General features: G+C 40.2%; 1 protein-coding gene across 2 annotated transcripts in view; it reads right to left on the bottom strand.

The window, feature by feature from the left end:
- The window catches only part of caln1 (calneuron 1), a 103,968-nt gene that overhangs the window by 40,267 nt on the left and 37,160 nt on the right, over positions 1-26,541 (bottom strand). For both annotated transcript variants that reach the window (XM_033630724.2, XM_033630723.2), the window contains exons 3-4: positions 25,328-25,471; positions 15,016-15,128 (exon numbers count right to left, since the gene is read on the bottom strand). In XM_033630724.2, the coding sequence (XP_033486615.1) occupies positions 15,016-15,128; positions 25,328-25,471 (257 nt within the window). The remainder of the gene's footprint in view (positions 1-15,015; positions 15,129-25,327; positions 25,472-26,541) is intronic.

Below are 26,541 nucleotides of genomic sequence, written 5' to 3'. Positions count from 1 at the left end.
ACCCTTAAAACAGCCATAGCACAGAGACATTTACAGAGCACATGACTTACTCTCTTCACTTAGCCTCAGTCTGGAGGGGCCAACACAAATATTAGCCTGCCCTCACCTTTCTCTAGAAAACTCATTGTGGCCCATGTACTATTCATCATAGATAGAGTTCTTTCAAAGTCATTATGAATCAAACATTTTGCCCTGGCACACAGGACAGAAAAGAAGATTAATGGATCTCATTTAGGATGAAAGTCTACATTTCTAAAGCTTGGAGGAGGCAGAGGTATCACATTCATACAGGTCATGTGTCTAATGTCCACATCCTTTCACACTACAGCACATTACAGGTAACCTCGCAGATGAACTTTAGAGTAGTAGTAATAGAGTTGCTATATGTATACTAATGTATGTTTCTATTTATATAGCCAGTTTGTTCAATTCATCAGGAAATCAGTCCTTGAGGAGATGAAAAGACTGAACACCTGCAGTGTTGTAAGACCAAAGGACAGCTTTTAGAACTACAATACATTTACATTTCAAAAAAGAAATCTGACTGTCTAGACAGCTTGCTTTATTTCTTTGCTGTTGTCTTGTCAAAACCCTGTATTTCAGCAGTCAACAGAAAAGCTCTTGTGATCATTTCATGGCAGTTTGGCAGGGAATGAAAAAAAAAGAAGTCATGTTTAAATGTCATGTTATTTAAATGCAATGTTTTCACCTGACAGTGACAAAATGTAAACAGAGTTTAACACTCCTGGCTGATTCATTCACCGTGAGCTTAGAGTAGTGAAAATGTGCTCATTAGACTTGTGGTTCCTCACACCTCTGTGTGCACTTCTTCCTCCTGACATCTGCTGTCCGAAACACACTCCAAACTCAGAGAAACCAACTCCAGACTCTCTGCCCCTTTTTTCCTCATTAACTTGTAAAAGTGTTTTTGTATTTTTGGAGAAAGATTCGCTGACAGTTTTGCAGACGGAATTGTTTTAATTACACTTGGTTAACACATTCAGAAGCCTTGTGACACGTCTTGGTTAAAAACTGCCAAGCTGGGCTCCAGTATCTTTATCATTTTTCTAAAACATAATTATTTTAGAAACTAGGCTGCCTAATACCTAACTCACTGGGCTGCTGCATATTCATTGAACAAAGGAAATAAAACACATAGAAAATGGCTACTTTATAATTTATGCTAGCTAACAGAACTATGAATTATGTGTGGTAAAGCCACAGGAGAGCAGGTGTTTTATTATGTAAGATTTTCATATAAATCTATACGTTATTGCAGCGAAGATGAAGTGGAGACATTTGGAAAAAAAATAACGAGAAGTCCAATTTTGTTTAGTTTTTTGTTTTGCTTTGCAGTGGAGACATTTTCCCTACCTAAAATGACTAAATGTAAATACAAAGGGACACAGTGTCCTCTGAGCTGAAGCAAACAAATCACAATGAACAAAAGTGCAATCAGAACAATAACTAATCTTAATCTTAAGTTTCAAGCTTTGTGTATTGTGCTAAAATATTTAAGAAGAAAAAAGAGAGTGAGTGATCCACCAAAAATCAAACATTAACCATCCAACTTTGTTGTTGCATGAGGAAATTCATTTTCCATAAATATTCCTCCCGAGGGCTGCAATAACACATCTTATTCAAAGTGGGCGTACAGTAAGAAAGCACACTGAATGATTATAGTGGAAGCAGCACTAAAATAATCTCTCCTAAATGCTGTTCTGTCAAAAAGGTTTGAAACCCCTCATCAGTCATTTCTCCTGGCTGTCAGTTGACCTGTGGGAAACATGATGGGCAGGCAAACTCAACAACAAGCACATTAGTCTTTGCTCAGTTTACTTTGAAAAAAAAAAAAAAGACACATATTAAAGGGGAAGGGCACCAATTTTACACATCAGAGTCTGTTTACAGGTCTTGGAGAGTATTACTATATATGTGAGAAAAGTCGTCTCAAGCCTTTTTTGCTGTGCGAAGCCTTAAGTGAGACCGTGCATTGGAGCAATGTTGGCTGAAGACTACAAGTTTAAAAAAGCAAAATGACTGTGGATACAAAGTAAGAAAGAATGGAGCTCAGTGAGCTCAAGGCAACATTAGCCAATACTAGCATAGCACAGGTGAATCTCTGACCGAACTGTCGAGGATCAAGATGAATGGTGGGGAATGCAGAAACTGGATTTTGACTAGAAAGTAGAACGCATGGAGCAAAAAATAGATATCTCTTGTCCTGCTACATCTTAAGCAGGGGTGTTAGTTTTAGTTTCAAACACCCATTATCCAGTAATTAACCAGTCCCTCCGGAAAATTGCGATTTTGCGATTGCAATAATTAACGCAAATTCAACGAAAGTCTGCAATATTTGCGGGGGCTTGCAATTCTTCAAAAGTCCCGCGATTTTTCCGCATTTTTCCGCATTTTCTGGGCCGACCGGAAGTCGTCGTGCATGCGATGTCATTTGAAACGTCATCAGACACGTCATCAAATGCACTAATGGCATTCCAGTATGGAGAAACGCTCTGTACTGACATAAGAATTTGCATTATTTAAATGCATACAATATGTGTTGAATACATTAAAATGTTATGTTTACAGAAGATGCAGCTTACATGTTGTTTGACAGTCACATTGTCTGGTCTGAGAGCTACAATATTCACTCAGGATTTTCTGCAACATTATTGGAGTCCATGTTTTGAAACTAATTAAATAAAACAAAGAGAACTATAAAAAACATTTGCAGCTATTATATATATAATATATATAATAGAATAGAATATGTAATATTCAGAATGATTATTATAGCAAGTGATTACATGACTAATTTTTTTGGAGGTAGAAACTAAAAAAAAAAAAAAATCACATTTTTTTCCTCCTTTTGTCATTAGCCACAATTTTTGTCATTTGCCGCAATTTCCCTTTAAAAAATCACATAAAAATGCCAGAATTTTTATCGCAATTTTTGACAAAATTGGCCGCAAATTCAAGGGTTTTTTTCGCTGCAAGATCCTGGAGGGACTGATTAACCTGTTATTTTTTAAGAAATGGTTAGCTAATGTTAGCCGCACTGCATTGTGAACCATTCCGGTTGCGTGGAAGCTAGCTGGTGGCGCTGCTCATTTGATGATTACCGGACCACAGCCCCCCAAGTTTTTTAGAAAATATCACGGGTTTCAGGCCAGAAGGTCAAAGTGACGAAGCACCACTCTGAATTAGTTATTAACAACTTACATAAACATGCAATAATCCACCTTTCACATTTTTTTCTCCTCTCTGCATCCTTCTTCATCACTCTCACATGGCAAGCATCTTCATCATCAGCACTGCTGCACTCAGGCTTTCTGTTATTTATCTTTTCACCAGGAAAATCTGTACGTAAGTCAGACAAAGAAATATTTCCCTCTGCAAATATGTAGGCCTCAAACTGTGTCCTGAAAGCAAACAAGTGTGTGTCTGGCACACTCCATTAAATATGCACTTCTTTACCGTCATGTAAACAAACCACTTTACCTATCAGCTGTGCACTAGAGATCATACTTAAGACGTAACCACTTAAAGATGGGTAAATACCTTAAAACAACAAACATTTTGTATAGCGATATTTACTGGCAATAACAATATAGCCAACAGCTAACAGGTTGTTATTAGTAATGGTCATCACCAGAAACTTTCAGCTCCAGTTTGCAGGTTTGTGAGCCGGGTTTGGTTTATTGATTGACGCACTTACCCAATACAGTTGGAGCAGGGCCGACTGGTCTCATAATGAGCCAGTTTGCTGTGGATTTTTAAAAACCCTGACCCGCACATTACTTGTGAAAAATATGGTGGCCCACCTCTGGTCCCCCTGCAGATCGCCCAGGTGAGTCACAAAACCCCGTAAGAATTGTTTACTAAGTATGCATGACTAGCTTTGCTGACACTACTACGGGTGCTCACAGAGCGAACAGAAGTTAAAGAACACCACCTGAATTAAGAATCCATATATGTTATTTCCATGGCCTACGAAAATTCAGTCAATATTTGTGAACATGAGCTGCTCTCTCTAAAAGCCAGACACCAGAGCAGATGTGATGTCATTAAGTGTAAGCTGCTCCATAGACAATCAATGAGAGCCTGATTTTGTGGACCCACTGAATGTTTGTTTTCTTTTTTACACCCAAATGAGCTTCATTTTATTGTAGTTTTCTCAGTTCTAAAACAAAAAATGGACCCATATTTTCCTGGGTCCTCTCAGTGTCATCTGGAACATCTTTCACCATTCACTGTCCATGGAGTAGCCCCAGACTTTATACCCAATTGCATCATACATTTGAGGTTTAGCACTCTAGTTTTGGGATTTTGGTTTGAGTTGTTTGTGTTTACTATTATTTTTGACTGTTGAAGGCCATAAGAATAACATGTATGAATTTTGAAAGTGGGCGTAGTTCCCCTTTAACAATGCTATAAGGGTTTTGCGACTCAAAATTGCGCCACTCACTCATTGGAGCGACAATGGGGAAAACCAGAGGGTGGCCATTTTGTGTCTTGAGCCAAATGAGCAGGACCGCTCGCTAGCTCCTACCAGTTGTTATCCTACTGGAGAGTAGCAAAATTAACCTACAGACTGACATGCATAACTGGTCAAAAACTTTCTCTGCAGTTCAACAATTAATGGTTGACATCACTAATTGTGAGTATGACATTGTTGTAAGAGTGCAATGCTAAATTGGTGGGGTACTCTTTCAAGTACACATCTGTGTACTTATCCCCACCCTGCTAGTGTTGTCCATCCCCTGGCTGCTAGGAACACTGATTTTTGTAATGATTTCCATGTATTTACTGCTCTTTATGACTTTATGAGAACATTAGTTTTTGAAAATATCTGCTGAAGCTGTGCCAGAGAGGCTCAGGGGGCTGAGACAGGAGGGGATAGATCAAAGTTTTTATTTACAACATGGTTGGCAAATTATCATGCATAATAAAAAAAATCTGTTTTGAAGCAACATTCATTCTGTGCTTATTATGATCTTATAGTTTTATGATAAAAATGTTAGGTAGCTTTGAGGAGAGGGCACCAGAGCAAAGTTTTACCATGGGGGCCATACACAAAACAGAACCCTTCGCAGGTTGTGAAAATCAAGAAACATCAATGATGGTGACCAAGGTCCTTCATTCAAGCCAAATGCCACTGCTGTGTTGGATTGTGTTCATCTGAAGCTGCTATCAGCTACTATACAGTACTTCTTCTGTGATGGATTCCTCCCAATGTGACTGTTCAACATCAGAAAAATGATGAGCTTAGAAAGAAGCCCTTTGGTTCTCATGGACTAAAACCAAACATAATTTTTGTTACTGGTAGCTGTACACATCTGAAGAAACGCTTCCATCAAACCCCTGTGGATGAATTATCTTGACATTCAGTCGCATTGTCTGAGTTAATTTTTGGAGTTTTGAAAAACAACCACAAGCCTGGCACACTCCATTTCTGCATCTGCTTTTAAAAACTGTGCAGAGAGAAAATGCTCTCTTACATTTTTAATTACAAGAAGCAGAGTTACAGTCCTCGAGGTGATGACAACCCTTTCCAACTCTCTTCCCCCAAGTGCTGTGTCTTCCTCATAAGCGCAGACAAAAACTGATAATCCAAGTTTTCAAACCACCAGTCGATAATAAACAAGACACTGCTGAGAGGGCACCAACTGCTCTAGAGAGCGTGCGCACACAAACACACACAAACACAGGTCTCCACAGAACAATGCACATCGGAAAGCCCATTTTTCAAACTGTTATACCAGCCCTGCAGTGCCCACACAAAAAAACAGTGTGACGTTAAAGGTGTAACTGAGTGTATCAAACTCTGCTGACATGCTTGTGATTTTAAGAAGAAATATTTGGTAAACTTATGTACTTACTTATGTCATGTAGAAGTTATGAGCATCAATCTCCATTTGATAAGTAAAGTATAGGCTTGTATTCACGAGATTATTCTTTAAACTGCAGACAACCAAGGCTGGACAGGTTGAGGTAGAGGAAGTAATGTTTTTACACAGACGCTTGTAGTTTTGCAGCCTTGCCTCCCAATTACAATTAATTTGAGACAACAAATACATTTTAAGTGAAACATAATGCTGAGCATATAATGTGTGATTAGCATAATGAGGAAATGTTGTCACAAAAATGTTGATACTGATTGTATCAGCAAAATGTTCACTGACAACGTATTTCAGTTCAGCAATACAGTATCCAGTTGTAGTGACAACAGCATTATTTTTTTTAAGTACCTTTTTTATTAACATTTAACATTTTTTATTTGCATCTAACCTTAACAAACGTGCACCGTTGCCTAAACCACAAACAAAAGTCTGAACTTGAACCTGAAGTTCTGGTGTCAAGGTCCTGCACTTTACACACCTGCCATCCTCCATAACCTGCATCCTATGAAGCCTATGAAGTACATGAATGCAGTGTTTTGTTACCTGAAAGAAAACGTCTCTGAAAAAAATCCAGGCAGTGATTACGTTGCCACAACATAATAAGGAAAGCAGTTTAGTCACATACAAAAGTAATTTCTAGGAGACAAGTTTGAGTTTTAGCATCATGGGTTAAGTGGATGAGGAAATTACTGGGAACTAGACTGGTAACACTAAAAACTGGACTAGTGAATCCTGGACAAGCTGACTCAGGAGAAAGGATGAGGGTGGTCATAAATTATGGTTTGTAAGGACTGTGAGGGTACAGAGACGAATGTGTGCATCCAAATACAGACACATTCTCAAAGATAATCTGGGACTCTGCCAAATGTCTTCACAACAATCATGTAAAAGAAGCCAAAACTCCAAACTGAAGGAAATGTTTTTAACAGAAGAAGAAGAAGAAGAAGAAGATATCTGCTGACAGTCATCCCCTGTCAAGAAGTGCAAAACTTCAGACCAGAATCTTGAAAAAGTGATCATGCCAACTGTCAATCACTTGTAATCACCAATCCTGATATTGAAGAGACCAGAGATGTGATGCAGTGGTGGAATGAAAACTTATTTTCAGAGTTCCTACAAATGATAGCAGAAGTCCCCAAATCCCCAGGGACGTACTGGGACTGAAATTCAGCCCAGGACTTTGAGATAGAGAGGCCTTTTATGCGAGCACCCAAAGGGCAGGGGCAGATCATTTTTGGCAGTAATTTTAACACTAATATAGTTTTTGTGATACGAAAAGAATCTCATAATGCTCAAGACTTTCAGAGCACTTTAGGATGCTTAGCTGACACCTGCCTCCTCAGTTTGCTGAACACATCTGATTTAAAAGAAGACCAGACCAGGTGAGCCATAGTGAGCTGGAACACCATCAATACTGCAATGTATACGCTCAGTCAATAGAGTACTGAAATACATTCAATCATATACTCAATGTTTTTCAATATATAATCAAAAATTACAATGCAGCTGCAAAAAAACAAATAAAATAACAAGTACAAGAATATCTTGAATATCAAAGTAAAGTACTTGGTTTGCTGGTATATTATTCTACAACATTATTGTACTTTTACTGATGCTTTATTATGTAAGCAAACAAATGAAGATAATCCTCCCTCACATCACCAGAAAGTCTCAGAACAGTCCAGCAGTCATCAGTGGCCTTGCTAACAGTGACCACAAACCTTGGCTCCTCCGCCACAGAAAAGATCTGTCAGTTTGGCACATTCAGCTGCATCTTGCAACATACTTTGCTTTTTAGCACCACACTTTGCTTTTTCATCTGCTAATTAGTTACCACAAAACTTCAGAGGGATGAAGCTCTTTATGATGAAACTGACTGAGCCAATCAGATTCCAACAAAAATGAGGATCTGTCCAAACTGGAAGGAGCCGCTTGTATCCTATTGGTCCAATCTGACAGGCAGCATTACACCCTGTTCTGTCTGCAGCTGTGAGTGCCAGCGTGGCTCTGGTTGCCCCATGCCATATAGTAACTAATGAGAATAAGAGCTTGAAAAGTTAAAACTCTAAGACCAACAGCCAGTTGGGCCTGGAATGGGCCGGTTGTTCGTGAGTCTTCCCGTTCTTCCCAATGGCCGGTCTGTTCCTGAACATTCCCATTTACCCAGTCAGTTTCATGTAGTAAATCTCAAGCAAACAGTGATGGCACACACTGTGTTTGACGAGTATCGACAAGTAATGGCTTATGAGTTTTCACAAGTTCTGAATTATGACACCACTTATATGATCAACATTTCCTCCACTCTCATTCAGAGCTGCTGTGTGCCTCACTGTCTGTACTCAGGTCACTTAGCATCTTAACAGTGAGCCACAGTCCTGCACAGGGTTTAATTACATAAGTGACACTGCTCTGTAATTAAAAACACAGTGGAGCCTTGATCTTCTAAAATGTTTAGCTCACACACTGTCAATATTTACACAAACAGGAAGAAATTCCTAACGTGACAAAGTAATGTCCATCCAGCCTAAGAAAAAGTCCTTTGAAGCAAAGGAGTTGAAACAAAATCACAGAATTACCTTGTGCTATTATGAGACATTTAGTTAAATTTATGTAACAGATGCATATTAAAGAGACTGAATATACTGCAACATAAAATGTTACTGTCTTTAAGCCCTCTTTTGGCTAATCCTGCCAGTGATGATTAGCAAACAGAAGAAAAATAAAATGTTTGCAGTTGTTCAATTACAAGCTCATAATTATCCAGACGAGATAATTAGATACATTAACAAACTGTTCAAGAGCAGATACGAGTGAGTAGGAAGGTGAGTGTGTGACATCGAGTGAATCATTATCCCATCACTCCAGCTGGTGAGGATGTGACACTTTGCCTGACATTAGTGGAATGAGAAAATCTCTCAGCTACGACAGGAACTGAGCTGCTCTCATGGTTCAACAAGAGGGAACCAGAACATGAGGTTCATTTGAGTTAGCCAGGGTCCGCCTATGTCACACTGCTGCTGAGTGAATCCTGCTCCACTCTGATGGAGACAAACTCCGACAGCCTCGGCTGGGGAAAATAAATACTTAATTGTAAAATCCTACAAAATGCCAGATGGAGGACAATGTAATCTGTGAAACACTGTCAAATGCTTTGATAACTGTGGACTTTGATAAGGGTTACACAAAACCCCTCCAGCTAAATGCTTTCAGTGTTGCATCATTGTTGTATTCTTGTCGTGATTCATGTTTTATGGAGAGGGCTGGGTATTCAAATGAACTAGAATTTTTCTGTAAAGACAGCTGATCAGTCATAAAGCTACAGAGCTTTGTGGATTTATTAAGCTGATTCAAGCATTTGGTTCTTACTCTTTAGTGTCTTTGAAGACTGTAAAGGTTATTGCAGATCTGAAACTAAAGAAAAACAACAATTAGCCTACTGCTTGCAGAGCTTCTAAGAACTCTGCACTGCACTGTGGCCATCCTTCATGAGGAGTTTGTTGGGATTTTAGTCTTCAAAGACAGATCATTAAAATGAGATGTGCTAAATGAATGTGCTGAAATAAAACTCGACAAAAATTTAAAGAGGATGGTAAACTCTTCCTTTATAAAAAAGTTATGCAAACCATTTCAGTATTATTGTAGAGTTCTAATAGAAAAACGACAACAAAGTCAGAGACTAATTTACTTAAATTAACCTGATATTTTGGTGTAGTGCTCATTGGTTAACACTGAAGCAAAGCTACAGACAAAGTGATGCCTCCCACAAGAGTCTACCACAAACCATTCATGAAATATGAAAGGGGTGTGGCATCTCTCTCTCTCTCTCTCTCTCTATATATATATATATATATATATATATATATACATATGTGTGGCCCTCCTCAACATAATTCAATCAATATTATCAGTCATTCATAGTGAGATATATTTATTTTAGTTGGGTCTTGTGCGAGCTACAGTGGTACATTTTTAGAGTCTGTGCTTTTAGATGTGGCTTATTAAAGACGCTACCAAAGCAAAATTGTAAATAAAATGAGCACAGCAAAAATGTCAGACAGGTTGGCCCAGCGTGTTTAACCATATATCTTTAGACGTTACAGTCACAGGAGTGATTGTTGTTATTAGCCAAACGTCACAGTGATTGGGTCTGTTGGCATGAACACAAACACAAACTTTTACAAACATATACACACACACACACACACACACACACACACACACTCGACCTCCATACTAAATTTCAGCCTCCTAGGGCAAAAACTATTGCTGCCAAAGGGTGAGGAAATTTTGTGGACTGATCGACTGGCAGAGCGAGCTATATAGCTGCTGGACAAAGCTAATAAAAATGACTTGACCAGCATTCCTTTTCCTGCCAGGTCAATAACATCAACACTGCTCTCTCTGCACTTAAAGCCCAATGATGCCAAAAAGCAATCTTCATAAAAATGACATAAAGGTCAAATGATGCTGACTGTCCCTCATTCACATAGTCAGTTTACTCTGGTTTCATCATCGTGAAATATTACAATAATTTTGTATAGATTTGGGGCGGCTTTGGCTCAGAGCGTGTTGCCCACTAATCGAAAATTGGCAGGTCGATTCACCGGCTCCTGCAGCCCGCATGTTGAAGTATCCTTGGGAACTGAATCCCAAATTAGTCCCCATCACTGTTCCATCAGTGTGTAAGTGTGTGTGAATGGCTACTGAGTAGCAGTTGGCACCATGTGTGGTAGCCTCAGCCACTAGTGTGTGAATGTGTGTGTGAATGGGTAAATGTGAAATGTAGTGTAAAAGCGATTTGGGTGACCCGAAAACTAGAGAAGTGCTATGCAAGCACAGTCCATTTACCATTTAAAATGTGCTTTTGTGACTTCATTGTGATGGACTGAAGGTTTAATTACCTGTCCAATAACTGTCGATCTGGCTGTTCCAGCTTCTTCTCAATGGTACCACAACATTAACTGCATTAATCTGAACCTGATGAAACCACTATGGACCAGATCATTCCCAAACAAACTGACAAACCCACCACCTGACATATTATCACCTGGTTATTATGGCTACCATGTTAGCATACAACTACCTATTCACACATCCAGCAGACACACAGCATTATTAGCATTCAGTTGGTGTCTTCTGTCAAACTGATGATTATTGCATAAGTCTGTACATAGTCACATTCATTATATTTCATATTACAATAACACTGAGTAGTGCAGCTTTAAAGAATAAAACCAGAAAGCAATTCTTTGATATCAGACGGAGCAGGAAGGAAATCCATTTTTAATACACTATATATTCTGTAACATATTATACACATTTTCTTGTATCCTGTTAGTTGACACAAAGGAAGAGTCGTCTTTACAAGCATGCAACACTTGCTGATTGTGAGGGCAGTGTAGTTTCTGAATTTTGATGAGTGGGACATAATGAGCCAGCAGCATGAGTCGTCCTGGCTGATGGTTTATTCAGTGTTTGCTGAACTGTTGGGTGGGCTTCTGAGCAAATAGTGTTATTTTTCTTCATGTATACTTGCATTGCTAAGATCATTTCCATTCTTCTATTGTTGCACAAAAGTTACACTGCATGTACCATTCTGTCTGAGCAGATGTAATGTTTTTCTCATTTTATGACTGCCTTGTAAAAAAAGATTGTCGAGCTGAGGCTGACTGTTCTCATGCACTTTTTGTACATAAGAAAAATAATGCACCACAATTTGTATGCAACCCATGTAATTGGGAAGGCTGCGACCAATGCAACCAATACGCTGATGGGAGTAAAGAGGAAGTAGTCCGTGTAAGGAGGCAGGTTGGGGTGGTGGATGGGTCAAACAACACAGGACTCCTCCCCAGGAGACCAGTGTTTGGAACAGACTGAAACCAAGTGAACTTTGTCTCATTTCAACCTCCGTCATCACCAGGTTTCTTCTCCTAAACCTGACCTATGTAACTTTACTTGCCTAAACCTCACCTAGGTAACTTTATGTTAAGTACGTATTTCATTCATGAGGCGCTATTTCATTAGATATCACTGTATGAAGATGAGATGGCTGATGACAGGACAATCGTATGGTCAGTGTCGCCAACTCTTTTCAAATAAAAGTAGCAAGGAGGACCTCCAAAAGTTTAACATGTGTTGCCAAAGCACAAATACAATTAAAAGGCACTGAATAAAATTTACAACTGTTTACACTAATGACAGCACATATATAGACATGCATATCTCACATGTCTCATATATAGTTACCTATGAACACATTTTATGTGTTTGTGTGTGAAAACAAACCAAAAAACATGGAGTAGGAATTAATAAAAAGCAAACGGTAAGCTGTAAAGAGATGAACTCCAGCTTTTATGTGTCGTTGGTGTGTGTGAGTCTGAGTGTGTGTGTGTGTGTGTGTGTGTGTGTATTTCATTGGTTATAAGTAACTTTGCTAACTAAGATCAAAAATAAAACAAAACAATCAACAATTTATGAATACAAAGTCATAGAGGTAAATTGTAAAGGCAAAAAACCTTATGAAATGTAGGACTAAATAAAGAGTGTGAGCTGTGAGAAGATAAACTCCAGCTGTTATGTGTTGTTGTGTTGGTTGTCTCTTAGACTGTAACATGCGCTGACATATCTTGTTGCATCTATGGCGCTGACACTATTTTCTCTAAGTAGATGTTGCATTAGTCTGGTCAGAGAGTGTATTAATTATTTAACTCGGAGTTTACACTGAATTTTTTGTTAAGAACTTTGTTCTGATGTTTTCATTTGTGCTACATTGTAGCAGTAAAGTTTACTCTGTCTCCACCTGTCTCTCACCATTTCTGGCACTTCCAATTCAGAGAGCAGGGGAGTCAACATAACCATAGAAACTCACAACAACTGGAGTCCCACAGTGAGCGGCATGCTCTCTCCTCCTGCCTGTCCCACACCTCCTGCACAGCGGTGAGAGGAGAGACTCCTGCGCTGACCACAGAATAGCCATGGTCTGCTGCATGCATGGAAATGATTTATGATACAAAATCTTTCTGCTTTTCCCTGATGGTCTGAATAAGTCACAAAATTTATCACAAGTTGCTTTGTAGAATTAAAGTTGCTAAAAAGGGTCTGAAAAGTTGCTAGATTTAGCAAGAAAGTTGCCAAATTGGTAAAATTGCATATGGTACCCTCCAACCAGTATGTAAAGCCAATATGTTAGAAACACTTTGACTTCACAACAGATATTTAAGCAGAATGACAAAACACAAAATGAGGAAGTGGCTGAGTCACACACCTCAGTCCATTAACAAACTAAGCACAAAACTGTAATACCTCAAGCAACTAATCATCTGTGGGGCATGTGGAGAAATAATCATGACAAATCAACATTTGAGTGTTTTTCACCTCTCAATATGCTCCACACATCAGATGTTTGCTGCTGATTCCAGCCTCTATGCATGAATTCATCAGACAGAAAAATGTGGGTTTGTGAGTGTAGAAGTCACAAATCCCAATCCGGCCAACCCACAACCATCAGCCTCACTTGGAGAGGTAAAAACAAAAACCTTTTCAGGCCAACCACTCTCCTGCATAAGCCAAGGTCATTGCAGCAGCCAAATGGGGCTGGCAGCACGTTTACCCAGTCTGCACTCATACCTCCGAAGACTCGTGTCCTCATGGTGTAAACCACAAGCTCCTGACCCTGAGAAAAAGCCCGGATCAAGCCGATGATTACATCAAGAGGACGGACTTGCCAAGTGTTACTATCAGTGCCAAATGTCCATACTTCCCCTCACACCTGCTCCATTTGTCATCATTCCCATTCATGCTCTCTCACTCTTTCTATTGTCATGCACATTCATCACTCTCATGACTTCTCTCATTTGTTTCTCTCAGAACCCTTTAGGTACATCTGTCAGGGTCACACATTACCATCATCAGTCACAATATCACTCAGTGAGATGCTCTATATAAAGCTTTTATTTTGCACTGTCCTTCAAAGATGTACGGAAACAGTGAAAGCCAAGTGGAAACTGAGTCAAATAAAGTAATACTTCCTTTAATGAGATTTATGGATTGCATTAGTACAGAGAAGCAGAGAAGACTCCTGGGCTTGGCACACTTTGACTTATGTGAGTCCCAGGATAATTTCTTCCTCTGAGCACAAATATTTTTTTTCAGCAACAAAAAATCCTCTGAGTTCTAAGTTGACTGCGCAGCACCACAGCTCTTCTTTGACAAATGCAACTTCATTAAGAACGTGGAGAATGAGGGATACTTCTCTCTCAAAATGTGTTTAAATTAGTTAACCATTTGTGTTTTGTTATGTTCTACAGATAGGTTTCTGAACAATGTCATCAGTGAGATGGAGGGAGAAAACAAGATATAGCTTTTCGAAGGAGTACTAGATGAAGTCGGTTTTGGGACTTTAAATGCACAAATCGCAAAAGACATGGGTGTAAAATGTTCATTATTCCGAGAAGGAAAGAAAATAAAGATTTGGAAACGCTAGGATGAGTGTCACATACAAATTAAACGGTAATTCTACTGTTTTACAAAAAGGTGCTCTATTTCTAAATACTTACTCTATAATTAAGCTATCGTGACATTGTGTTAAAGTGTTTTCTATCCCTGTGTTGCAAACGCATCCTCGATTGTTTGTGAATGGTGAGACCCATCTCTAGTTCTTGTCAGATAAAAACAACCCTTTTGGGAATGCCACAATTTGAACTGAACTTCTTAATATCTTGACATTTAACCATCATATATCCTATTTCTGATGTATGTGGTCCCTAGGGTTTTTACATCTGGTGGATTATACAGAGGAATTAAACACGAGTTTGTTAACATGAAGGCATTACCGCAGTTTTTAGTGCAGCAAAGAAAGGACTGCTTCTTTGAACCACAGCCGGATATTGCAACAGTTTTCATTTGACAAAAAACTTTTCAAAATGTTAGGCCCTTGGTTTCCAGGAGAAAACCTCTGGAGGCTGAAAAATGAAAGTAATAATCATGATCCATTTCCTGCTCCACTTTGCAGTTATTATCTTTCAGCGGAGACATACAGCACCATTTCTCTATATCCTGTTCAATTCATGACTCAGCAAATTTAACAGATGTGTTCAAGAGAATAAAGTTTTACCTGCCAGAAGATGGTATCTATTGTGCTGCCCAGGAAGCCTTCTCTCGTTTCAGAGGACAGGAGTTTGGGTCCTAGGATGGTCATAAACTCCTCGAAATCAACCTGTCCATCACCTGACACAATGGAAAAAAACACACATTATAGATAGTTGGGAACATACTGACATCTGCATTGTTTGCAACTTTTGTCAAATTACTTGCTGTTTGTAAATGACACACCAAAACCATCCTGAACTTTTGAAATGGTGACATGTAACTAAGTAAAACTCATCCCAACTCAACCCTTATCCACCTGATGATCTGATGAATGGTTCTCCTTGAACTGCAGAGCAATATCCAGGCTGCGTAACTGAAAAGCAATCTGTTTATACCAACAGCAATGGACTTTTCTTGGATTAGAGCTAGAGTAGGCAACTTATATTAGAAGCATTTTTTTGTTGAAATTCTCTTTACATCCCGATAGCAATCAATAAATGCTCTGAATTTTTCCAAAAAAAAAAAAAAAATATCTGGTATCTGTGGCTGTCGCAGGCCTGTAATAAGCCCATCCAATCGTCTCATTTGGGTGCAATGAAATAATTGGATAGGTTACCTGTCTGTCAGAGACAAGGTGTCTCTATTGTCTGTTCTACTAATGTAGAAGTGCCTACATGTCCCTTTGACAATGCCTGATTCAACGGCGGAAAATCCTACAGAGAGCAACCCAATAAAGGAAGAGCAAAATATCAAAAAAGAGAGTCTAAAAGGGAAATGTGACAATAAAAGAATTTAAAAAAAAAAAACAGATGTCAATATTGGCTGCATAAGTGTTGCAGAGATGGAGGGAAAATGTTGCTTATATTAGCCCTCTGCTAACTGGAGCCAAAGGCTCACAGCTGCAGCTTCAAAAATTAATGTTTATGTAGCTAACATTAGCTAGAGCCACATATCAAGGTGTGTCCTCAACCTCATTCCCCACCACTGCAAACCACCTCACCAGGAGAGGAGCAGCAGCAGCACCAGAGACTGATCCCCAGTTAGTGGCCACAGAAACCCGAACCCAGCCAGCCAGTGCAACACACACTCTGTGGGACAGGGCAGCCCTGACACACCACCACATCGGCTAACAGGTTAGACCCAGCACCAGCCTGCTGTGACACCTGGCGTTGGAGAGTTCACACTACAGCTGCCAACCGAGGATCCATCTCCTGAGCTGCTGCCTGCTCTCCTTCCAGGGAAGAAATCCTTAATAGCAGCAAGTGAGATGAAGGAACAGTGAGGTGGCTAACGTTAGCTTGCTAACTCTTGTCTCATTTGTGGTTCAATAAACAGAAAGAGAGTGAGAGCAGGGCAGAGAGGGGCTGAGTGAATGAGCTGGGTACAACTCTACAATGACAAAAGATTAAATAAATCAGCGTATGGGAAACACTGAGTTAGGACTACTGAATAAAACACAAGCATATGCCTGTGGTCGTCTGGTGAGCGGGGCCTAGGACAGAGAGGGGAGAGCTGCTTTTCCAGATGTCTGCCTGGCCTAGCTTTAAACAGGTACAGTATAGCACAGACATGATTAAAGCCTTTGGGGTTGTAATTTTTTTCTGCAGGTTTTACTTCCTAAAATGTGTTTGTAGAAATTCATTACATGGTATGTTTACGTTTAAATGGAAATATGGATGGTGTTTGCGTCTTTGTTGTTATAATTTAAGACCAGCGCACGTCAGATTTCATAGTTCAATGCACCATTTACCGCTGAGAAAAGAGAAAGTTAAAAACAATGAGGTCGAGGACAAGCTCCGTAATACTGGATGTGAAGCAGATCAAAGTTTACAGCTACTGTATCACTCACAACATGGAGTGCCTGCGGTGCACATTGATTCCAACAGTACTGATCTGGGATCCTGCTGATAGTTGTTGAAACTACTGCCAAAACAAAGCATCAAAACTCTGCAGACAGCAACAAATTCAACCTTTTCCTTTTATTCTCTTTGAATGGAATGTTTTCATAAGCCTCATGAGGTTTCTTTATCTCCCACACAGAGGTTGTCTGGTTTTATTACCTGTATGTTTGGATGAATCAATAAGAGCTCTTGCTTTGGATATCTGACAATTCAGATCTTTAGGTTTGAAAATAATGGGATAGACAGCTTACTGGCTTTCATATAATTGAATTCCAAGTTATGACAAAGAAAAGCTGTAATTTTATTACTATTAAATCTGTCATACTTTGTTCACTCTCTTTTGTTTTAGTTGCCTCATGCTTTCGGTGTCCCTGTTGTTAACTCATTTTATCTTCCCACCTGCTCTTCCTGTATCTGCAGATGAGGCTGAGATCTTATCAAAGGAAAGTTACTGATGCAGGACGACTCAATCTGCCCCCTCCTTCGGTACCTCTGCTCCTCCTCTGACTGCACAGGCCACTCCAGGGCATGCTGGCACTGTAACGTTTGTATCCATGCATATTCAGCAGGACTGTGGGGCCAGATGAAGCAGTGCTGAAATCCTAGGATGTCGGGACGGGAGGATGGATGGATGGATGGATGGATGGATGGATGGATGACAGCAGAGCAGGGCGGACTGGCTGAACAGGTTCAAGGTACGACAGGATGAAGAAGTTGTGCTATGTGTACTGGGACCAGGTTACACCTAACAAGTGAGTTATTTAAAGCTCCACCAAGTAATATCTTTTATATTTTCTGTAAAACAAATGATGAGTGTAACGTGAAAGGGTTTTTACAGCACATTTTCTGTGTGGCTCAGTCTCACCGCTCTCATAAACCCTGGTTAGAGCAGCAAACAGCCGACAGCTCCTGGCAAAACAACGGTGTGCCACCTGCCCAGCACCAAACAGCAGACAAACAAAGTTAGAGACTAACTGGTGAGATCTACCAACTATAAAGTCTAGCAGCTAAGGGGGTAGATGTTTTTCTCAGGAGAAAAAGAAAGTGGAAGACAGCAGATCTTCCCCAGGCGGGGGACTGTTTGCGGCCACTCTAGACAACTTCAGCAGACACACTGCAGCGTGTTTCAAAAGTGTCCCGGAAACTAATAAAAACACACGGCTTGTCTATTTTTGACAGAGCCACTGCACGTTGCACTAGAGCAGAGTTTTCCTGCTAACAGGCACTGTATGTGAAATACAACTACTGTATGAGGATGAATGCATTACAAATGACTAACACACTGCCCGTAATCTTATTCCATGTCGTTCGGGACTGGACTTTGAATGATATTAACTTTGTCTGTAGACTACAGCACAACAAAGCAGGAAAGGACACCAATAAACACAATTAAGCCAAACTAAAAAAACTCCTGATAGCACAATTATCATGGAAAAAATTACCAAACTGACAAAATCTCTGGGTCTACAAAATCAGGCAGTCAAAGTGTTCCACTTCTGAAAGGCTCCTGGTGTGGTACAACACAGTGCGGACAGAACAAAACTGGGTCACAGCTGGGCCTGGTGTAATTGTCCCTCCTGGCTCCCTTACAGATAAGATGGCAGCAAAGATAACAAACAGGGACTAATTCATCTTGTAATCTGCTGGAATTTAGTGGATAATAACATATTGGGTATGAAATCGATTTGCAGATACTACAGTTTAAAATGAGGTTTTCAACAATTATGAATCACCGCAACCAAGAGAGGTCTTTGAGCGTATAGTCATACATGTGCACACAAAATATTAGGTTGATTGGTCCAGTAGTTTATGAGATTGGCTGCTGAGATATAACACACGCAATTACACATGACCCAACACATGATCAACTCCAGGCTTATGCCTGGTGGAGATAAAACAAACAAACAAACAAACAAAAACAGGTAAATTGGGATGCTCATGTTGCTCTGTGTCTGCTAGATGTACAGGCATTGTTCTCATAATTCTTAGTTATCTGCCAATCGACCATTTTAAATTCATAATGAAATTTTAAAAAATGACTTGTTTTGTTTAATAATTCTCCAGATGACCTACTATAACATACATATTCCACACAACGTACAGTGGGCTGGCTGAAGCTCTGGCCTCCTGGCAATGGAAATAAATGGGTAAAGAAAATAAATGAATAAAACAGTGATTAAAGTACCAGTTATTGGCAGTCATACCACATTTTTCTGCTCTAGGTGATATGATGAAACTCCCCACATTTGCTTCAACTGATAACTGCACCTGCTTTGTAATTAATTACACTTTTAATTAATATCTTTATCAGTATCTGTTGGTTTAGTGCATCAAAACAAAAAGTTACAATTTAAACATACAAACGCCCCTGAACATTGGGTGACACTGCTGAATATTTGGGGTTCAACATAAAAGCCCCATCTGCTTTTCCTAACACATCATGGCTGCATGTGTGCCAGCTCTCATTTTGATGCACCTGCAGTTTGTGACACCTTGACTTTATGCACAAAGTCACTGAGTCACTTTCTGTGACTATTAAAGCCTGAACCAACTGCATTTGACAAGTCTCTTCCTGTATTATGTCACAACCAAGCATCCTGTTTCAGCTTGAAATAGAACAATGAATTATTGAAGAAAGATACGAAATCCTGCTCCCTTTAGTTACAAACAAGTTAGACAATAGGGAATAAAACTAAATGTTGGTCTCTGTTGTTATTTATTCAATACATGCCTACAGAGATCCAAACATGGAGATTAGAGACAAATTTAGAGAGAGACATGCTGTCAAGGTCATTAACACCAAAAGAAAAAGAACCATTGTAATCTTCACTAAAAAAACAAAGGCTGGTGCAATGCTATGATCTAGAACAAAGAAGAGAAGTCACACCTCTCCATCAAGGGCATACGGAGCTCAATAACAATCACATAGACAGGCTTGATAGCAGAGACAAGCAGAGTAGATAACCTATCAGTATCTTCTGGAGATCAGCTGGACTTGGCCCCCGGGCTCAGAATCGATGGCTGTGACCGAGGATCCAATCCTCACAGCTGCCCACTTGGCCAAGATACAGTCACTGCCGTCCATTCTCATTCATCTGTTAACACCCCTCCTCTCCTCCATGCCCTGTCCCTTTGATTACCAGTTCACTGTTATTGTGTCAACACACATGCATATGAGAAGATCATTTCACAAACTGCTCTGTAAATAACAAAAATGCCCAGATTTTTCACACTTCATATTTGTCATTTTAACTCTATGTTGTAAAGACCTGTTTTTACATCTTCCAATCAGTGTGTGATGGAACTGGTTTTCAACCCCTGTGTTTTCATGTCAATATAAGTGGAAGAACATGAATGAATGGATTAGGACTACATTAATTCCATTAATGTTATAATTAACTTCTTGGTTTAATTGATCAGTGAACCTATCATTATTTAACGTATCTATCGACAACTGTGCAGCCCAAGGGGAGGAAAGTGTCCTATTTGGGGACCTCAGAATTGCATCTCTGCTCTTTGCAGATGATGTAGTTCTGTTCTGCTGCATCACACTGTCACCTCCAGCACCCACTGTGAAAGTCAGTTGCTAAGTCTGAAGCAGTCGGGATGAGAGTCAGTACCTCCAAGTCTGAGGCCATGGTTGTCTGCAGGAAAATGGTGGATTGCCCCTTCTGGGTTGGGAGAGTGTCACTGCCCCACATGAAGGAGTTCAAGTATTTCAGGGTTTGTTCATGAATGAGGGTAAAATGGAGCGCAAGATGGACAGGCAGTTTAGTGCGGTGTCAGATGTGATGCAGGCGTTGCATTAGACCGCTGCGCCAGAAATCAGAGCTTTTGATTTACCGGTCCATCTACGTCCCAACCCTCATCTATGGCCACAAGCTTTGGGTAGTGACTGAAAGGATGAGATTGCAGATACAAGCGGCCAAAATGAGTTTCTATCATAGGGTAGCTGAGCGCCGCCTTAGACATAGGGTAAGGAGTTCAAATATCCAGAGGGAGCTTGAAGTACAGCTGCTGCTCCTTCACTTAAAAAGAGGCCAGTTGAGAAGGTTTTGGGCATCTGATCAGGTTTTTTTCTGGGCACGTCCAACTGGTAGCAGGCTTCAGGGCAGATCCAGAACATGCTGGAAGGATTATAAATCTCATATGGCCTGGGAACACCTCAGGGTTACCAAGGAGGAGTCGGAAAGTGTTGCTGGGAAGATGGATGCAACCACGACCCAGCCCCAGATAAGCAGATGGAAACTGACAGACGAATGGATGGATAAATATCTGTAACTGTCATTAAAGCCTTTATGTGAGAATGTTTTACTTGATTATGGCATCTTTCAAGATATTCAACAGGCATCATTTTTTGTTTGGGCACTGTGTGTTACTTTAAGCCAATTCTGCTCAGCACCCCCATGTCAGACATGTGCGAAGGGGGATTACAATGTTCATCAGTGGTTGGCACCAGAGTCTCCAAATTGTACACAAGTAGGCTTTAAGGATTGGTTATAGCTTGCAATAGCCAAAGCCTGCATGTGAGAAGCAATTTGAAGCACTCTCTTTGCCTCCTGCTAGCCATCTGCAGCTGGTTGTATTTCATCTGGTACACACCATGTTAGTTCTGTCACTGTTTATTCCCTATGATGTAAATCAGACTGATTCTTTGCACCTGAAAGCCTCTCTGGACCAGTCAGTGTACAGGCCTCTCTCTTCATCTGTTTGTCTAAACCTGTTGAATCATATCTGAGTGAGCTGTCTTTATCAAACAGAAGCTTCACACATTAACAAACACAAAGTCACAGCCCTTGCTAAGCAGCCAGTCACTCCTAAGACTCAATAACTCCTAAATGGAGCAAACCCCCAGTACTTTGCTAATGACAACAATCAATACAAACAAGGTGACCTGGGTCATTTAATGGGAAAGAGGTTTTTCAGACTAAACTCCAACAAACTCAGATTCAATACACAGAGACAAAAAGAACAATGGGAACCAAGTGAATAAATAAATAAACAGCATTACACTTCACAGACTTCCCGAGACAAAAGCTGTCGTGACCTTCATCAGCTCCGAAAGTAGCCTCGTCTGCTTCTTCAAGTTGTAGCAGACGATGCAACAAGACCAGGCCCGAAAGCAGCTACTGTCCCCTGAGACTCTGAAGCAGATGAGTCAGAAGAGGAATAAAGGCAGCCTCACATCTTAAACTTTAATATTCAGCCTTGAACATTTATAGTATTTTTCTCTCCACAGTGAAACTGAAAAGCACTTATCAAAGGCTCTGATAGCAGCGTGAAGAATTTGATTTTTTTTTTCCCAGTGATCTGACATTTGCATATTGCATTTTTCCCATCCCAGCCTTATACAATTTTAAGAGTCTATCTTTTATAAAATGTCAGTCACAGTTAATGCAGACAGCTTTGCACAAACGCTGTCTGGAAGAAGAAGGACTGCTTGTGTTTGTGGTTACTTGCTGTTCAGAGTTCTATCAGAGGACAAAAGGTTAAAAGGTCACAGGTGAGGATGGTACTGCAGAAATAAACCGATTCATATCTCACTGTTTTGACAGCAGGAACCATAAATACTGGATGTATTGTTATACCACAGCTTTGTGATACATTCCTTCACAGATTCAGCTGCTGCACCACATGCATCATAACAGTTATTTTATCCTAGTTGCACAACCAATAGGAAAACCCACTTTGATCTACAATAATTATCCACATGTCATGTGTGCATACGTTTTGGTAATATCATATTTCTTCATTAAGGTTGTTCTCCCGGCAGGAGTTTCACTTCGGTGCTTTCATGTGTCAGGCAGAAACAGCGAGTGGTAGAGTTTGAAATGAATACACATACAGGCATGCATGACTAAATGTTTTATGCATGACACAGATGAATATATAATGTGCATCTGAACATGCAAGAGTGCAAAGAAAAACAGTGTTGTTTACTGTAAATCTTTTTCAAAGCTGCCCGTTGTTCAGATGTGTAGCCTGTCCTGTTTCCAATGCTGTGTCTCAAATCAGATGCTTCTATGAGCCACCACTGTCTGTACTTATGCTATTTTGAGTGCATGAGTGCAATCGCACTGCATACTGCATACTGCAATGCACTACAAGTACCTGAAAGTTGCACTCGTAAGTAGGGCTGGGTATCGTTTGGGTTTTTTCTGATACCGGTGCCAAACCGATACTTTTAAAACGGTAACAGTGCTTAAATGGAGCCTCAACTGATACCTCTAAATATGATTTTTTTTATGGAGGTTGAAAAGTGGCACAAATGGGCCACCTTTCAGAAGTGTGAGTATTTTGTATAACAGTTTTAAATTACGATAAAAACAATGTTTTTATTTATTTATTGCTGAGGCAAATTAGAAATACATGGAAATAAATAGGTACAGTATATGAACTCTATTAACAGTTTTAAAATATAATAAAAAACACTTTTTAAATTAACATTACAATAATATTAACTCTATTAAAGTCCAGTCTCTGTAGGCATCCCAGGCTCCGCAAATCGCACCAAAAACATTTGTGTCCAGGCTGTACCAACCAGCCAGCGCGAGACCAGTGGAAGCAAGCACACATACATGAGCGCGGTGTCCATGTCTCACAATCTTGCGCAAGCGCTCACACGTGAATGCGGTGCCCAGTGAGGCAGTTAGAGCTAGAGGCTACAATGAGGCTAAAAACAGAGTTCAAATGATGTTTTTCCAAACACTTTTTATGTTGGGGCTTCAGGACACTTGGATCACTACGGACGAGCAGTACGGAGATATTTTGTGGTTTCAATAATGTGTTTTTGGACGTTTGAATCTGGGGCGCCGTCAGCCTCCATTAGGTGGAGTTTTGTTGCTACCTCCTCTCCCCTTGGATCTCCGCAAGTGTTGTGAGGACTCACCTGAGCCTCCATCGGCATGAGGGTGAGTAGATAATGGGTGAATTTTCATGTTGGAATCACTATCCCTTGAACAGGTGTGTAAATCCAGGGTAACTAGCAGCTATTGCTCATTGAGCTCATTCTTGGGGAGGGGGGAGCTAGCGCCGTTGTGTTTGATAACATTGTTGAATGTAAACAGAAGTGACGCCCTACGCTGCTTAGCGTGCCTTTAAATAATAATATACACTCAACAAATGAACGAATGAATGAATGAATGATTCTGTTACGTGTAACGTCCAATAGAGGGAGACACAGCATTAACAAAAAAGCACCGAAAGGAGGCACTGTAATGTGCGTTTTGTTTTGGCCCGGTACGTATCGGTTGTATAGGTAAGCACCGACTTTCGGTACCCAACCCTACTGATAAGGGTCAAAAAGTTGAGTGTGGAACGTTACTTACCCTCAATAGTCGCCATGTTGCCTATGTAGCGTAAGGGGCGGGACCATAAATCTTTTTAAACTTGTGAAATGTTGGCCGACTGCCACAGTAAACATATAGCATTGTACACATATCCTTGAGTATTTTTCATTACCACTATACTGCTGTCTGATAGAAACCATCAGTTTGTTTATTGTGTTAACTCTATAATAATGTGGTACTGCAAACTATAACAGAAATGCTAATGATATTTTTGACATGACATTTTATCATCAGGCATTGTCGTTACACATGTCTTGGCCATAAACTACAAAAATAATGGACATAGTTACCATGATGCCTTGAGTTCAGCATTTCGGCCATCACCATCTTGGTTTTTTAAAGCAAAAGGCTGACGCCATTAAGGGGCGAGGGCTGGATCTGACTAAGAAGATAAGGAAACTATTGGCAGACAGCCTGTCATTCAAGTGGCCAGCTCTTATATGTAACTTTAAGCCTTAATAAAATGCCAACAGGTGAGTAATATATAAATTGTATCATGAACAGGGAAATGTGCTAGATATAGGAACTGCTTTTTGTACTGTAAACATGTTTATTTCTGCTGTACCGCTGGGCATTTTAACATGGGTGTCTATGGGGATTGACTGGTTTCTCGAGCCAGCCTCAAGTGGACATCTAAGGAATTGCAATTTTTGGCATTTCCGTGTTGATTTCATTTTTCAGCCCTAGAGGGTGCCGCTTGGTTTTGGCATGACCTATATGGTCTGTGGCCTTATGGGCTTGTGGGCTGGTGACATAGCCAGTCAGAATCAGCCACAGACAGTCATAGATATAGAAATGTGCCACGAAAGCATGTTCACTTTTGATACAATAAATAAATAAAGACAGAAGAAAGTCAAGTGATGGCAGATAAGGCAAAATGTTGGTGTTGTATGTTGATTTTGGGCCATAAAAATAAATATGACTTGACCATACACCTCAGGGTATTTACATTTTTGTGATGGAGAAAAAGTGCTTTTTAGATCCATGTATATTGTAACACATAAGAGGAGGAACCCAGGAAAATAGCTCAGTATATTTTCACACCTGTGTGTTAGTGTATTTGTGTGTAGCTGTACATGCAACTCACCATCCATGTCTAGTCTCTGCATGATGATGGCCAGCTCAACCTCACTGGGCATGTAGCCCAGAGAGCGCATAGCCATACCCAGCTCCTGTTTGGAAATGAACCCGTTTCCGTCACGATCCAGCACCTTAAACGCCTCCCGGATCTCTGCCAAGACAAACAGGAAATCGACTCAGCATCTATGAACAATGCCCACCCCTCTTGCTTCCAAGTTGCACAAACACAAACACTTATTCATGTCCATTTTCAGCACTGTGTATTGGTCTGCCAGACATCCACGTTATTATTTCCTCACACTGTCCTCTGGATTTTTTGGGATTCCTTTCTTTGGCAGTGATACACTTCTCACGACGTTGAATTCATCTTGCATTTAATGAAGTCAGTTGGCATTTCACCCTTCCCCCTCGTTCATCATCATTCGCACAGCTCTCTCTCCCTCCCTCCCTCCCTCCCTGTCTTCCTGTCTGACCCAGCTCTGGTCTGCACATTATGCAATTGGTCTCGCACCGCTGCCTCAAGTTAACAAGATCAATTCCACCCATCGATTCATTTTCTCCACCTGCTGTCACAGCCGCTGTCACCTTTGCTCGCTTACGTACATTCACATTCTCCAAAAGGAACCCTTCAGTGCTGTTCCATTATCCTCTTTGTCTTTTGTTTCCTCATTCATATTTTACAGTATATTCTTCCACCTTTCATTGAGTCAACTCCAGCATCTATAGCGGCATTCAGAGAGTTAGCAGTTTATAGCAGTGAGGTTTGCTTAGGAGCACTTGTCTGTTGTCAGAGTGAAACCTGTAACCTTCAGGATATTGGGCTTTTCCTCCAATCACTAAAAGCTATGCACTGTTGTTAAATATCTCTTCCTCTGATGCTGCTCTATAAATAACCATTCCTTCTCTGTACAGTGAACATGTGTCACAAAATCCCCTCAGTTCTTATTCAGGGTTCACATTTCTGCCCAAAAATATCCATGACTTTTCCAAGCCTTTGAGGTGAATCTTCATGACCATACATTCTCTAAAATGTCTGTGTTTCCATGATAAAGACAAATCAAAGTCCATGTCTCAATGAAAGATATATATAAACAAGCATCGTTAGCTCTCAACAAGGAGATATAGTACAATGCAGCCATACCAGTGAAATAACCACGTAATGTCTTTGCAGATACTGTAACAGTCCTATGATGGTATCAAGACATTTTTTATTGTGATATC

The sequence above is a fragment of the Epinephelus lanceolatus genome, chromosome 4 (assembly GCF_041903045.1).
Source record: "Epinephelus lanceolatus isolate andai-2023 chromosome 4, ASM4190304v1, whole genome shotgun sequence".
NCBI lineage: Eukaryota > Metazoa > Chordata > Actinopteri > Perciformes > Serranidae > Epinephelus > Epinephelus lanceolatus.
Note: the sequence above shows the minus strand (reverse complement) of the source record. Positions and strands in the feature narration are given on the sequence as shown.